This window comes from Lissotriton vulgaris, chromosome 5, assembly GCF_964263255.1.
Source record: "Lissotriton vulgaris chromosome 5, aLisVul1.2, whole genome shotgun sequence".
Taxonomy (NCBI): domain Eukaryota; kingdom Metazoa; phylum Chordata; class Amphibia; order Caudata; family Salamandridae; genus Lissotriton; species Lissotriton vulgaris.
Genome location: NC_141693.1, coordinates 1,250,138,178 through 1,250,154,283, shown reverse-complemented (window position 1 = coordinate 1,250,154,283; position 16,106 = coordinate 1,250,138,178). Strand labels below are relative to the sequence as shown.

At 46.5% G+C, this 16,106-nt stretch overlaps 1 protein-coding gene across 1 annotated transcript in view; it reads left to right on the top strand.

Moving 5' to 3' along the window:
- The first annotated feature begins 932 nt into the window (after window positions 1-932).
- LOC147712410 (cyclin-dependent kinase inhibitor 1-like) overlaps window positions 933-16,106 on the top strand; it is a 31,325-nt gene continuing 16,151 nt past the window's right edge. The window contains exons 1-2 of the mRNA XM_086923097.1: window positions 933-1,070; window positions 2,516-2,628. Coding sequence (XP_086779223.1) covers window position 2,628 — 1 coding nt within the window. The 5' untranslated portion in view covers window positions 933-1,070; window positions 2,516-2,627. The remainder of the gene's footprint in view (window positions 1,071-2,515; window positions 2,629-16,106) is intronic.

Here is a 16,106-nt window from a genome sequence, read left to right as displayed (position 1 = left end):
TACGGTATGGCGTCATGCCAGGTGAACGTTTAAGTGGAAGGGATATCCTGTATAGAGAGTCATTTTCTCTCTGGATTTCCCTTCTCTTTTTCAAACTCAGGAGCAGCAACATTGTCCTGGTGTCACCAGGACTTTAAGTGGAAGTTTTTTCAATATTATATACAAGCCATAATTGCTGCCTATTTATCTTACACAACTAACAGCCATTGACAAAGCCAATAGTCTTGACTTGTTGTAGGTATGATGTTGCTTGTTGGATCATATATCTGGATGCAATGGCAGAAACAGCAAAATACAAGTCGGGGGCACACTAGGCTAAGCACTGATTTTTAGCTTACGTGTTTTAAGCCACGCCCTTAATTGCATTGGCCACGCCCCTTTGAAAGACTCCCCCCCCACCCACAGTTTTTCGTCCTTCTTAAAGTCCTGCATAAAAGAAAGCACTTCCCAGCGATTTCTTTAATGTGCTTTTCATTTTCATTTAAGGTGTGTTATATTTCACATGTATTTTACCTGAAGGTGAGAGGGGAACATGAAAGCTGCTGAAAAATTTCTTTTTTAAGCCACCTCTGGCCATGCGCCCATTACACTCAGGAAGAGAGTTACTATGTTTTTTATGCACTTCACCCTCTTCATAACCTACGAAACAGAGACTGTCCGCGAGGCCCATCTCCAGCGCAGCCCAGCAGCGCCAGACAGCAGCTAAAAGAGAAGTGTGTATCCTGGAAGCTGCAACAGCCCGTGCCAAGGCACCCGACGGGGATTTGTGGGGCTGAAGCCTATTTATCCCAATGAGCGTTACCTGCCCGAGTTTTCTGCGGAACAGGTAAACTGTGCAGTCATCTCCCTTGGTTTCCTGGAGGAGGCGGGGCCACGCCTCAGGAGACAGTGGGCGTGTCTGGAGGACACTCCCCGGCCGGGGAGCGAGCGTTAGTCAGCAGCAGTCATAAGAGGCGCTCGGTCTGTGCTCATTTCATAGCTGACGGATTCTCCTTCAGCGCAGAGGTTCAGCAGCACTACGACCCTGCGCGCCACGGGACAGCATCGTTCCTGCTGCGACACATTCCAAGGTAGGCGCTTTTTTACTTTGCTTAAAGCAATGAAACTTGTTCCTCTGTTTTTTCCGTCTATTGCTTTATTTTGCTTCGATTTTAAAAGTGTCTCTCACGTTGAAGGATGAGTGCCGTGAGAGGGGAGATGTGATTGTGAGGCGCTACACAGAACTCATACATAGATCTCGTTGTCATTCATGTCTTAAAAAAGATTTCTATCAGATGAATGTCGATGGCGCGTTGCTTCTGAATGTGTGTGTCCCTACATGGCGCACACTGGATGTGACAGGTGTGGGCAAGTGGCCCCCACCCTTTCTATCGGTGGACTACGCCAGGAGCGCCGCCCTCGGAGGCAGGGGCAGCGGGGGAGGTGATAGCCCCGTGTCCCAAGGGCGCGAGCCTCGGCGCCCATGAATGCAGCGCTTACACCTGCAGCATCACAACAGGTGGGGACGGAGCGCTCGAGCATCACCCATCAGCATCATCCCTACTTTGAGTCCTTCCCTCCTCGGAGGAACCAACATCCCAGGGCAGAAGGGGCGCGCAACACTATCAATGAGTAGTTATGTTCTTTTTATAGCGCTTATGCCACACTGGGGGGTACTTCAAAACAAGAGGGCGCGGCAAGAGACGGGAGAACGGAGAGTGAAGTAAGTAAGAGAGGGGAAAAGGAGAGTAAAAACAGCAGACTTCGAAGCAGAGAGTAGACGATGGAGCTGGAGGTGGAAGAAGGGACCCAGAGAAGAAGGGGGCGAGCAAGAGTGTGAAGAGTGAGCAGAAAAGAGGGAAGAAGGCATCATGATAGAAGATGAGAGAGGAAAGTGGGCAGGGAAAGGAGGTGAGGGAGAGATAGAACGGAGGAGAGTATGGAAGTAAGAGAGGAGTGAAGAGGGCCTGAAAGAAAGTGAGAAAGAGATCGGGAAAGCGGTCATGAGGTGTAGACATTGATGAAATTGAAGTAAGTGAAGAAGTGCAAGAAAAGGGGAATGAGTAAAAAAGAGTGAGGAGGTTGCCTGCAAGGAAGTGGTAATATGAAGGAAATAATGAGAGGAGAGAGGAAAAGATAGAAGATTTTGCTATGTCACTTTGGTTGATTTATTATAGCTCGGTTAGCACCTTGATACCGCTTCATAGCGCTGGAGAACATTTTAAGAGCATATCCGTGTGATTCGGACACAGAGAAGGAAACCCGGAGGATGGAGAAGAGATCAGAGTTGACAGAGAAGAGAGTCGCGATTATGTGGCGATTTAGAAGCGACAGGGTGAATGACAGCGTCGTAGAGATGGTAGTGGGGGTTCTGTTGGCGAGTACAGTAAAAGGGAACCCCACAGCCACCCCTGACCCCTTTCTTCGTGGCTCTCGTACGCTCTGATACTGTGGGTAGGCGTTCGGAATAAAATGACATTTTTGCAGCCTATTCATGAACCCACGTCCATAACTGTAATGTTTTTGTCTCTTCCAGAAATCAACTGTAAAGACGGTCCAGGGGTCGGGCGAGCCAGCTGGTGGCGCGTGACAGGCACAGCTGTGAGACCCGAACACCCGGCATCTACTTGCACCAGCTCTCCGGGGATAGTGAGTGCACCCTTTCTTATCCTTTATCTATTTATGGGGTCCCTGGGGCCAGCTCAGAGGCAGTCAGTCTGTTACAGTCTATGGGCCGAGGACAGACACTCCAGTAAAGTTTACCGGGCGCTGAGCTTAGCCAGGAGAGCACGAGACTCACTTTGTGAGGCGCACGAGACTACACTAATTTTAGGAACTCATACTGGGGGAGGTCAGACGAACTGCCAAGAGTTCACTGGGGTTTGGGCACCTGGCAGTGTCTGTGCGGCTCCCCTCATTGAGAACAGGCGCACAGTACACCATGTACTGGAATATGCGAGTACCATGGGCTGTACGACAACGGATTGGGTACGTTTACAAAGAGACATTTGAACACACTCAGAGAAAAGTGGTTATTTGTCCCTCCCGCTTCATTTGTTACTGACCTCGAGCCCTTTCATGGAAGGAGAGTCATAGGGCCGTTATACAGGCACAGCCGCGAGCTCCTGGTCAAAAGGCGGAAATCCCTGAAAATAGCGCGATGGGATTTGGAGGGAACCCGCCAGTCTGAAGTTGGAGGGAAAGTGCCTGGGCATGTCGCCCGCCCTGCGAGAGAAGGTGACGGCGGAGCTGGTGACTCATGTCATGGGGTGATGTAATGACCAGGGCAGGGCTGCAATCACTCACCCGGGGAGTCCCACGCGTGCGAGCAGCGCACGCGCGCACGCACACACGGAAACTATTTCACTCCCGTTTCTTAGGGAGCAGGAAAACCCCATAGGAATTTTATGAAGGCACCGACCCGCCCAAAAAGAGCTGGAAACCCATTTTGTGTAGGGATTTCTGAGTTACCTTCTTTTCAGCGTGTGTCAGCTCTTCAGTGGGTGGCCATGTGAAGAGAGCCGATATCTTGTAACACCCTGAGTCAGTTGGCAAGTCTGCACTTTTGAAGAAGCCCCACGTCACAGGGGAGGCAATGCAAAAGATTGACAGGACATTATAAGCTGACTAGCTACAGTCTCAGAACATGGTTTGGAGCTTGTCTCGGGTCACGGGCTGGCAGTAATAGTACACGTACCTGCTTACTGCTGAGAGCAGTTTTATTTCCTTGTTCAACATGTAATCGAAACACCAAAGTTTTTGGGAATGAGAGCACTTTACATTTTGGCTGTGATTTCTGCTTACCGCGTTACACGAGTTATCATTCTGCTTGCAAGGCAGAGCTTTTTTGCTTTTTTGTGTACAAACTGCATACAGGATGGAAAGTGAGGACAGTGCCATGGTTCGTTTGTGGTTCATGATTGCATTCGACTCTAATGCAGGGTCAGAGTCACCACTGACTGGACTGGGTCTCTGGCCTTTCTTTCCTCCCTTCTTTCTGGAAACAAGCATTTGCAATGCAATATGTCAGCATTTGCGAGAGTTTAAGCTATTGGCATTGTAAATGACAATGCCTTTTGTTTACCTGGTTTGATCAGTAACACGTAAATAAAAGACATTTTTGTCATTTATAATACCAATAGCTCAAATTCTTGTAAATGCAGGACATATTTCACTTTAAATAAGCTGCAGCCATTGTCCCCGGCTGCTTGGAAAGTGAAAGCGGGCATGGCGCGCTGAATGTTTCAGGAAAGCATGTCGTGCCTGCATTAGGAGAAATTTATTAAAGAAAATGGTGCTTACAGACTAAATAAGACGTATCACGTAACTACAGAAGTAAAAGGGCCAGTCCTCATGGGAGTTTACAAATGAAAACAAGGCTGTACTAAGGAGGGACTAACACACCTATTAACAAATTAGAAGGCAGCATTTACAAAGGACAATGACACAAGTCAATGAAAAATATGGGCGGAGAGTGGGCGGAACTTCAAGTCCACTAGTGTTTGCATGACTTCAAACAAATTAGTTGTAAAGGGGCAGCTGAAATTCCAGGAGCCTAGTCCCGACAGCTCGACGACTTCGGAGGGCTGGAAGAGGTCCCCCGCTACACGGCGGAGGAGGGCACTGGACATCGAAGGCTGTCCTATGTAAAGCGCTTTGATAACCTAATCGGTTCAAGATCCTGAAATGTGCAACGTAACTGATTCTATGTAAACTGCTGTGATAACTTGTAACGGAACTGGTGCTATGTAAAGCGCTCTGATAACCTAATCGGTTCAAGTTCGCGCTATAGAAAACTCTAAAAATAAATAATAAATAAATATTCGAATACAGCATGCCTGGCCGAGCAGCGCATGCGCTGCCCAGGCTCATCCTAAAAATTGGGAGTCAAGGGGCTCTAAAAGAGGCATGGCAGCCTAAGAAGCTTGACTAAAGTGGAGGACCAACAATTGTGAAGTAGAATCATGTGCTTAATAACTTCATAGAATCTTACTCGGCTAAGAGTAACCAAAATAAGCAGGCAGCAAGATTTATTTAACAGTTTATAACAATACTATTATTCCGGGTCATCAGGAATAAAACACATGACAATATAAATTTTAAAGTAAACTGTACTTTGACTGCTTGCTAGGACTACCGGTGGAGAGACACACATGCTAAACGGAAACTTAGTTATTTAGTTGGAATTAAATATTGTCTGAGACCTTGGAACATCAACACAAAATTAAAGTATCTAGTACGGACACTGAGCAGTAACCATCTGTGCCACAGGACCTGGAGAAAGTGTCTTGGAAGTGACATTTGCATTAGTCCTTTTTTTGCAAACATTGGAAATGCTCGAGAGGCTTTAACCTCTTCGCTGCTGATGACGAGCTGAGCTCGTCATGTAACGCAGGTTTTTGAAAAACGCCGCACACAGCGGGAAAAGCCGCCGCAGCGATGCGGTTAATGGATCTGTTTGCCTTCTGACCCTTATCTGCGAACATTGGGAGTGCTTAGAAATCGGTTAGGTTCTGATAGTGAGTTTAATTAAAAACACCATGGCAGGATCCCCAACTGTTGGGTGAGCATGCCACTGGGGTGGGGTAGAGCGGGCTGGCAACAATGCCTAAACCCAACTATTGATGTGATCCTGTTGACTTGGCACGTAATCCTGGCTTTACTAAAATATTTTGGTGATAAATTGTGAGCAGACCCCAAAACACAGCCACATTTGCATGGTGGCCTCAAGCAAGCATTCCTGCAGTGCTACATAGGTTCTTCTACTTGGACTAATTGCTTGATCTTGGGTAGATCTTTTTCACCCTTTGCCTTTGTGTCAATTATTTCCCATTGTATGAGAACTGCAAGATAGGCTCCATGCAACAAATTAGCTGAGAACATATTCCCGGAACATATTTTACATTCAAACATGATTTTATCATACTTTAATGGGTGTAGTTTACTAGACGATTACCCAGCGCACTAATTTAATGAAATGCTGTAACACACTATTTAGACTCAAGTTCTATCTTTGCTGTTATGAATACAATTGGACTATATCCTGGTACAATTAGCAAGGTGGTCAACAGTACAGGATTTTAGGGTAGTTGATAGGATGGACAGTGACCATAATGCTCTCGAGCTAGATCTCGTCCACCCAGCACCCCAGGGCCTAGAGACCCATGAGGCAGGGAATTATCCCACACTCCTGATAAACAACAGCAGGAGAAAAATTAGGTGGGAGCATTTGGTCACAAACAAGGACAAACTCCCACTGCTTTATGCTGAGATTACCCCCATCCTGGAAACTGTCGGAGACCTTGATAGTGTGGCAAACAAAACAGATATTAGGAGTAAATTGTTTGATGCCCATAAAGAACTTATAAAAGTAGCGGCACCCCATTTAACACGCAAAGTGCAAAAACCAAAAGTGAGGCCCCGAGGCAAAACACAATGGTATAATATAGCCTGCAGGCGGGCCAAAACAGAACTCCTGGGAGTAGTCAAGGAGGGCAAAGGAGGGGAACGTCTCAAGCAATGCAGACAAGCCTACAAGAAGCTTCTCGCACAGGCCAGAATAGAATGGGAGGAAAACCAGTGGGAGGAGCTCACAAAGGCCCTAGCAGTGCAAGACCAACGCCTGTTCTGGAGAATGGTGAATGGGGGATCAGGGAGTCTACATTCGGCAGTGGTGCCCAATATAGCTCCTGGAGTGTGGCAGGCCCACTTCCAGTCGCTATATAGCGCTGAGTCCGGAGAACCCCCTGTGCCAACTGAACTAGGGAGTCAGGGCTTGCAGGCGGATCAGGTAACACTGAGTGAGGTTACAGCTGCTATTTCAGGCCTGGCTTCGGGGAAGGCCCCTGGCCTGGACGGGTTACCGGGAGATCTGTATAAAACAGGAGAAAACCGTATGGGCGCCTTACCTCGTAGCCCTTTTTAATGGTGTCCTCGGTGGGATGGAAATCCCCAGTACTTGGCTGGGGGCTGAGGTGGTCCCGATTTTCAAAAAAGGATCCCCCCTGCTCCCAGCCAACTACAGGCCGATTAGCCTGATAGATGTAGCACAGAAGCTGTTCGGCAGGGTTCTCCTGAACAGGCTTCAGGAATGGATTGAGGAGGTGGGCGCCCTCAGTCCATATCAGGCAGGCTTTAGGAAAGGGGTATCGACTGTGGACCAGGTCTTCAGATTGAACTTGATCTGCTGGAGGACAGTGAGGTTCGAGGGCGGTAGTCTGTACACGATTTTCGTGGACTTAAGAGCCGCCTTCGACCTCGTGCCCAGGGGGAAACTCTGGGTCATCTTAGCAGGACTGGGCGTTCCACCAGACATTTTATTGACCCTACAGAGGCTGCATCATAATAATTATGCCCAGGTGAGGTATGGGAGGTCGGGGGAGCTGACAGATAGATTTCCCGTGGGCAGAGGGGTAAGACAGGGTTGTGTGCTGGCGCCGACCCTGTTCTGCCTCTTCGTCAACGGGATATTCGCTCACCTAAATGCCACCGACTATACAGATGCCCCTAAACTGAATGGCAACAGTGTGCCCGCAATAATGTTTGCGGACGACACGCTGTTGGTATCCAAGACACCCATGGGCATTCAAAAGATACTTGATGCCTTTGTGGCCTTCTGCCAGGATAGAGGGCTCGAAATCAATGCCACAAAGACCAAATATATGGTGTTGAATCCAAGCCCTAAACAGCGCCCGAATCCCTTACTAGGAGCAATGAGACTGGAAAGAGTTGCCGCGTTCGAATATCTCGGCGTGACACTCAATGAAAACATGACCTGGGAGACCCACCAAACTAGGGCTAACCTTAAACTAGAGCAAATCACCGGGGGCATTACACGGATGATGACCGGTTCGACCTATCGCCCATTGGGGGCCCTAATCCAGATATATAAGGCACAGGCAAGGGGGGCGATCTTGTACGGGGCCGAATTGTGGGGCCATATTCCATGTCGGAATTTGTCTCGTACAGAAAACAGGTTTTTAAGACAAATTACCGCACTTCCCTCTAGCACCCCGCTCCTCCCTTTGAGGCTTGATTTAGGGCTACGGCCACTTGCCGACGAGGTAAGTCTAAGACCCATTGCCTTCTGGCGCAGGCTATGGAGCGGTGACGATCTCGCCGATTACAGGGCGGAACTGGTCGAACTACTAAAACACCCCAAGGCGCTCAGTATTCCCTGGGTCCAAAACATCCAGTCAGTTTGCACAGATTTGGGGCTCCCCGAGCTGTGGACCGAACCAGCTATCACAGCACCAAGAATCCCTAAGAGAGCACTTGCGAAGCTGTTCCACGAGCACAAAAGGGTTAGGGTTATAGCTACCCAGACAGAGGGGTCCCTTTCCTCCTTATTCCTGCAAACCAAGGATCTTTATACATTTGAGAAAGCTCTTGATCCTGTATACCCCATATTCACCAGAAAGTTATTCCTCCAGTGGAGGTACGGCACTCTGCCTTTGCGGTCCTTTACTAGTACCTGGGCGCAAATCCCTTCGACTAAGTTTTGTCCTCTTTGCGTTGACAAAGAGGAAAATGACTTGCACGTGATTTTTTTCTGCCCAGCATACAAGACAGCTAGAAAGTACTGGCTGCTGCCATTGATCAAGAATTTGGGTGGCAGGGAATATGCACCGATGTACAGGATTTTAAAAAGTGATGTTTCCGGCCCAACTGTTTTTGCACTTTCCAAATTCTTAACGAATGTCTGGCACACGCGCAGTCGTCTTATAAAAAATGCTGGGTAAATTGGAGAATCTCTTATTTTTAACAATCATCTGTAAAGTCTGATTTTTATTTGAATAGTATGTATTGATGTTTTATAACTGTGACAGATTCATGTGATTTTATGTATGTGTATCTTTTATGACCAAATGGTCGAAATAAAGATTAAATAAATAAATAAATAAATAAAGAATACAATAAAGATGTGTGAAAACATAGAACTCATAACACATCACAGTGGATTATAAAAATGAATTTCAAAGATTACTGAAGTCTCAAAGTTGTATTTGCTGATTGTGGTCAAAGGTGATTGAGGCACTCAGCCTGCTGTGTCCACAGAATTGAGGCTCACATGCTGCTCTCCCAGGGCCCAGGCACACCCCCCTTAGCTCACAGAGCCCAGGCACAGACCACTGCACTCAAATGGCCCATGTACATAATCAGGGCCGGACTGAGAACCAAAACCGGCCCTGGCAAAGTGCTTGGCCAGCCCCCTGGGGGTGCAACCGAGCTCTTTGCCAGGGCCGGTTTTCGGCCGATTTTGTAATAGGGCCTATTTTGTGCTGCAAAAACAGCCCTGTAACAAAAACGGCCGCAAAGGCCCAAAACCGGCCCCCACCCTTGCGGTGCACCGGGGGATTGCCCGGTGCACGCAACGGACAGTCCGGGCCTGTACACAATACTCTACTCAACAGCCCAGGCACACAGCATGCACTCAGAAGACCGAGGCACACTAATTATATAACAGTGCAATAGAATAGACACCATGTGCTCACTATATCAGATCACCTTAAGAAAAACTTTGATCTCTTTATGCTCCAAACCTTCTACCAACATCTAATGATTCAGGCACCAATAGAACTTGAATCCTCAATTGAGGAAAGTCCAGTCTCTCTGTGACTGTCAAACCTAGCATGCGACACAACTCCGCTCTCATGCTAAGCATACCACAAACAGCATAGCCCAATAGCCCCACCACCTGGAGTCTGGCTGCCCAAAACTTTGTCTGCCTCCCCTTACCTCCGGTCTTGAAGAGTTACAGAACCCAAACAGAAATAGAGGATCTGGGAAGCCTGCTACCGAAAGAATGGATGAGGGCGGGCAGCAAGAGTGTGTCAGTGTCAGTGACAGCGGTTTGTCATGAAGAATAGTGAGGGCCCCTGAAACATCCATGGACAAAGATTCATACACCACAAGCTATACACCGGTGACTTGTTTGCTGCCCCCCCCCTCCCCCCCCCCCCCCAGGTACAGCTAAAGAGAATCTCCTAACTACTTTAAAGGAGGGAGAGTCAGAAGACCAAACTAACGGCACCACAAACTGTCTTCACTTCTTGTCACAAAAGGAACGTACAGTGACATTATGTTGCAGCGTATCCATATGTGTCTACAGATGTACAGAAATGTTTTGGTCAGACATAGAGGCCTATGTTAGACCCTTTTTCAGTCAGTTTTTTGCTTGTCCAAGGCTTAGCCCGGGAAGGCACTAGCTTACTGAGAGCACTGCAAATATAGATAGATCGGACACACTTGGGCACATACACATGAACACAAAGGAGCACACACAAAAACACACAAAGACACACCCACATGCAGACAAACACTCAAGCGCAGACAAAAATACACTCAATAAAATACGGGCAAATTGACAGGCACACAAAACCACCCTCTCACATGCACATAAGCGCACACAAGCAAGGACAGTGCTGCCCATGAAGACACACACAGCTGTACATAAAACATGCAGCGATACACATATCACACAGAAAAGTACCCCGACATATGTGAATTAGGGAAAGATGGAGATTATCAAAACTCCCTTGGAGATCCTGAACATTGCACTTAGCATTCACAGGCTAGATAACCGCAGGCAGTCACACGCATGCAGCAAAGGAAACGCATACATGTATGCATTCAGCCACAAAGGTAAGCAAACACAGAAAGTCATGCACGCACAGTAAAACATATGCACAAAGAAGGATAGGCAGTCAAACGTGTGCACAAACATACTTACACATACAAGTAAGATCTCACACATTTGAATGATGAATGGGCAAAACCCATCAGACAGAAAAAAGATGCAAATGCAGAGATGAAGTAGTGTGGCTCACTGGTTAGAGGCGGCAGACCCGAGAGCAGAGGACGGCCCGGGACCAGGGTTCGATTCCCGGCGCGGCATGTTTCTGGACCAGGGTCAGTGGACTCGATAATTCTCTCGCCTCGGTGCCCACTCTGATCAGCGATCACACTCGGCAACTCTGGGCATTAGCTTGCCTCATCTTCACTAATGGCCCCACCAGACCGCCGGGGATGCCTGGTCTCACCCTGGAGATACCCATTAAGGGACCATCTCTCAGGGAAGCCAGGAAGGGTTTCGCAGCGGTCGAAGCGCCTTGGGACCCTCCGGGTAAGTAGTGCGCTATATAAATGCCTATACATACATGCCTATACATACAGATGAGCACATTCACTAATATATCTACACATATCCATGCATGAACGCATACACATATATACTCATTTGTAATGTTACAGGTCCATTGTTTCCGTTAATGGTGCTTACTCTTTCATTGACAAAGAATATTCTTATTCAATGTCGTTGAGTATGGTTGAATTATACTGCAGTGAAGGAAATGGTATTTTAGAGAATACTTTTCACTAGTCCTGTTGTTTTCTAGTTTTCTCCGTTTGATGCGTCATAGACTTCTTTTATTGTTTTTGTGCAATTGCCAGTGACTCTTTACTTCTCAAACAGCAGAACAGGTGCTCTTCACTAAGCCCATTGTCCATTTCTTTTTATCAGTCGCTTGTTGCAGACAGTGCGGTGGGTTTCTCTGAAAGAACCGTATCAAGTTTCCTTTCTGTCTTTCTGCTTGTCTGCATGTTTGCTGACTTTAACAAGGAGCACATCAAAATCTGGCTGTATTGAAATGTATACAATGGGAACTTCCATAATTACTGCAGAGTAAATTCTGGGATGTTACAGACTAATGTGCAACTTCCTTGGGTACAAAAGTCCCCTCTGGGCTCTGGGCCTACATAGTCCCTGCTGCGTTCCCACATCTGGAGCGCATCACTGCCAGCCTTAAAAGCAGTTGAAGGCTCAGTAAAGTGTGTGGCTGTGTTTTGTGATGACTATCTTTCTTTGATTTCAATGTCCTCTGCCCTCCTAAAATCCCTGCTCTATGAGCATAGCAGTACAATCACATTTCCAAACTTGACCTTTCTGTACAGCTTACTGAGTTCATTTTTCCTACCGCCACCATTAGAACAATGGTGGAAATATAGGGGGAGGGTGGGAGGAGAGGGGGTAATGTGGCGTTAAGGCCAGAGCTGCAAAACTTGGTGCAAGGGAACCAGGTAAGAGTCTTAAAAAAATATTAGGTGACTTTGTATAATGAAACTGGTGCTCATGTAAAGCATTCCAGTAGCTTTGGGTTGGCATCACGCTATATAAATCTGCAACAAAAAAAATACAATATGCTGACCACTTACTTTACAAATGTATTGATCGACCCTGCTTACTTGGCTAAACCAAGAATATTCCTTCTCTCTTTCCAGAGGGGTGTTATCGAGTTTGAACGTTTTGGGTTCTTTCTATCTTAAATCTTCCACATGGTTTTTGATATCTCACTGTTTACGCTCAGTTTATTGTCAGAGCAATATGAGTGTAATGCTTTGAGTGTCTCTGCAGGGTTTGTCATAATTTTTCTGTTCAACATGTAGTCAATGGCTTAAAGAAAAGGAGAACTTACCCGTGTGGAATGTTTTCAACCTTTGACGTTTTTGCTTTTTTGTTATTTGTTTTTAGGTGAAGTGAAAATGTTTAACTCAGTTCTTGTACAAAGGTATTATAGGTTTGTAAACAGCATGGACTCTTGGAGGTCCTTCCTCTCACCTTCATCTAGATTGTTAATGCCAAGGGCAGAGTTCAGGGTCTCCAGGCGGAGGGTGAAGAGGGGAGGGGCAGGGGTGCTCATCTTCCTCTTCCCTTATTTCACTCACCTTGCCTGTGGGGACTGCATTAGTATTGTCAGCCTCTCTAAGAGCCTGACATTATTGACTCTGCCGCAACACTTCCGCCTTTCAAATTCACCGGCCTGTAAAGCCTGATATGTGACTGGTTGCTTTCCTTATAGGCAAATACACACCTGAACATCGAAGCGTTGAGGAGTGGGGCCATTTGGAATTGGTGGTCTTGCAAGTGTGCCACCAGCCCTAATGTCACCATGTTTTAATTGCATGTTTTTCAAGCACTGGCAAATCTAATAAGTCTGGCTTGCATTTCGAGTTCTGACTGAAATATATATATATATACCATTTTCTTTACAGTAATAGAACGTTCTACAAAAAGCAACTATGAGACAAAGAATAAAGAATTTAACGTGTAATGAATTGGCACACTTCTCAGATGTGAAATAGTCCTTCATAAATTGCTATGCAAGCATTCAACAGGAGGTGATACATTAAACAGCCTCTTAAAGTGAGAGAAAGAGTTTAGGATCCGGTAAAGCTCGGCACACTACCTATATATTTTTAGGAACTGTAAATAATAGGTCAGGAACGACTGCGCAGTCAAAACAAACCTTAAATGCACCCCGCACTCAGAATGAAGGTAAAAGCTCGCATCTCTTGAGAGCTACGCCTAGAGAGTTAGGTGACAACGAGAGACACATTGGAACGCATTGAGGAGAAGAGATTTTTGCGAGCAAATGAGAAAATAAAATTAAAAACATGGTGACATTAGGTCGTATTGCCGGTTTTGTTTTCGCTTTCGCACTCTGAGAAAGTGTGACTATACTTCTTGTAAGTGCTTCGAGCTTTCTTTTCCAAAGAGAACCTGTTGTCATCTGCAGGGAAGTGATAGCAGCGTTTATAAATAGGGCCAGCCCCGCCTCTCTCGCGCGCACGCCCTTTCTAACAGTTTATTGGCAGGCGACGCGCGTGAGTCACGCCGCCGCCTGCATGCCCGAACACGAGAGACGGCGAGCTACATGTCAGGGCAAGTCCCGGCTCGCACGCCATAGAAACTGCACAAAACCACAAACGAAACACAGAGTCATGCGCACTATTCTTCAAACACCCAGCAGGGCCATTCAAATCTGCTACAAGTCGTTTATTTTTAAATCGGTTGATTTACATATGTTGCCAGCATTCCAAACATAGAAACCAAACGAGTTCATTCATCACTGCTGTATTGTGAATTGGCTGGACGCGGACTAGCCCTTTCCGTGTGAAATAGCACACGGAATACAATGTTGAAATTATCTTTGCCAAATACACAATTCTAACAACCAGTAGAGCATGTCTTCCCTTTCAACCACAAGGTGCCCCAGCTCCCTGGGCGTCCCGTTCCCACGAAGAGAGCTGGAAGCCAGCAGCTTCAATCAAAGGCGTGCTGGAAGCATTCTAAGCATCCCAGGTGCCCACACTGTGCTCGGAATTAATAGTTTGTTTGAACGGTCTTTTGCAGCATGAATCTGCTTAAATATTCTGCTGTGTTGTATAAGTATCTTCTTAGCGGGCGTCTACCATATTCAGGGGACCACATGCATTGATCTGATATGGGCCCGCTTCATCTTCAGATGGCTTTGCAGTGCCAACTGGGGAATGATTTCTACAGCAGAAATCTGGCATGGATCTCTGAATAGGGTGGACGGTTCTCTGCCCCACTGGTGACCCGACGGACCAGTGGACCATCCCCCAGGGGCTAAATGACCCCCTTTGCCTGTTTGCGGATGTTTATGTTCCGAGTTTGGGAATGTGATTACATCAGCAACAGTTTTACTACAGATTTAGCAAGTCCTCAGTGTCCTGATCAAGATCCAAAATATACCAAAAATCCTATTCTCCGAACCAGAGATCTGCCTAATTCTAAAGACACCCGCAGCTTGATTCATATGCACCCTTTAATAGAGACTCTACCAGAAAATAGCCGAATCGCCAACTGTGTCCCCAGCAGTGCTACCTTCCTATTAAGAGTTCCTTAGAGGGTGGATATGTCGCCTATGGAGGTTCCTTACTTAGGTTCACTATGAACTCGCCACATATGGTGGCAGATCAGCCACCCAGTATTGTTGGATGTTAAATTTGCATTTAATTTTCTCCTTTTTGCATCATGGCGATTGGTATCATTCATTCCGTTCCCCACAGTCGCATCCAAAATATAACCCTACTTTCATGCCTTGTGGCATGTCCTTTGTTTTGGTTTTCAATATGTGGTCACCCCTTGTAAGGAAGTCTACAAATCTAGGCTCTGACATGTAACCCCAATTTAGGGATACATTTTCAGTACCCACATTTGGGGGCAGAAATTGCCAAGCAGTGATGGGTATTGGTGTATGTGTAAGGAGCAGTTCTCTCTCCAGCGGCCAAAGCAGCCACACCCCTACTTGATGGGGCACTTTAAATATGGGCAATGCTTTACTGCCACTTTCGCATTTGACAACTCCAGATTAACCTGCAAGTGTCTAATCTTCCTTTCAAAAACATATTGAGCGTCCTTTGTCAATTAGAAACATTCCCTGTGCTCTTACGAGAGCCCTACATACAGAGCCCTGTCCTTTCTCCACACATAATCCAAACAATGCCTGGTGCCTGTTGACAAAACTTAACAATATTTGCTAATGTGATCTCTATTCTCTGCGGTACCTCCCCTATCCGGATGTGTCTTGCCTTCTACTGCCTTGTAAATTCAAAACATATTGAAATCCCGGTCTCAGTTTAGAAACAAATGTGATGTCTTCTACATTCAAAGCACATGTTAAGTCAAACCCTCCTTGCCTTTGCACACCATGGCAAATGCAAAATATACTTGGTCCGCAGTCACTACACAGTATCCCAGTCCCAAGTCGTTGATGTACCGCCCTACCAAACTCAAACATGCCTACAGTTTTACCACCTCACTGACAAATCAAACCATGTTGGTGCCTTGTTACTCACTCAAACAGCCCAAAGTGTTGCTAATGCCAATTATGGACTATCACAAAATCCTACTTTCCACTCACAAATAGCACACAGCTGGTTCTTTTCCAAAGACTTCAATCTTGCCCTTGTGATGTTCATTTATTGGTAATGGCTAAACGGGAGACCATGCTTCATGAGTGTTAATACATAGTATTATTGGCATCACATGTACACCACCTATGAGAATGCCCGGACCTTATGTTTGGTTGTCAACATCCCATCCCATCTCAAATTTAATCTAATACAAATGTAATTTACCCGCCTGCTCCAAATCCAAATTGTAAAATGGCTGATTTACATATGTCTGCCTGACAATTGCCCCCATGCAGACCGCCTCCTTTCACCCACCAGTGGTGAGTCCCTGTTCTTTTAAGCCAATCTCTAACTTTCTTTCAAAGAGTGGGTGAATAAAATGAAAACCCAGATGGCTGCAGAGGCTGGCC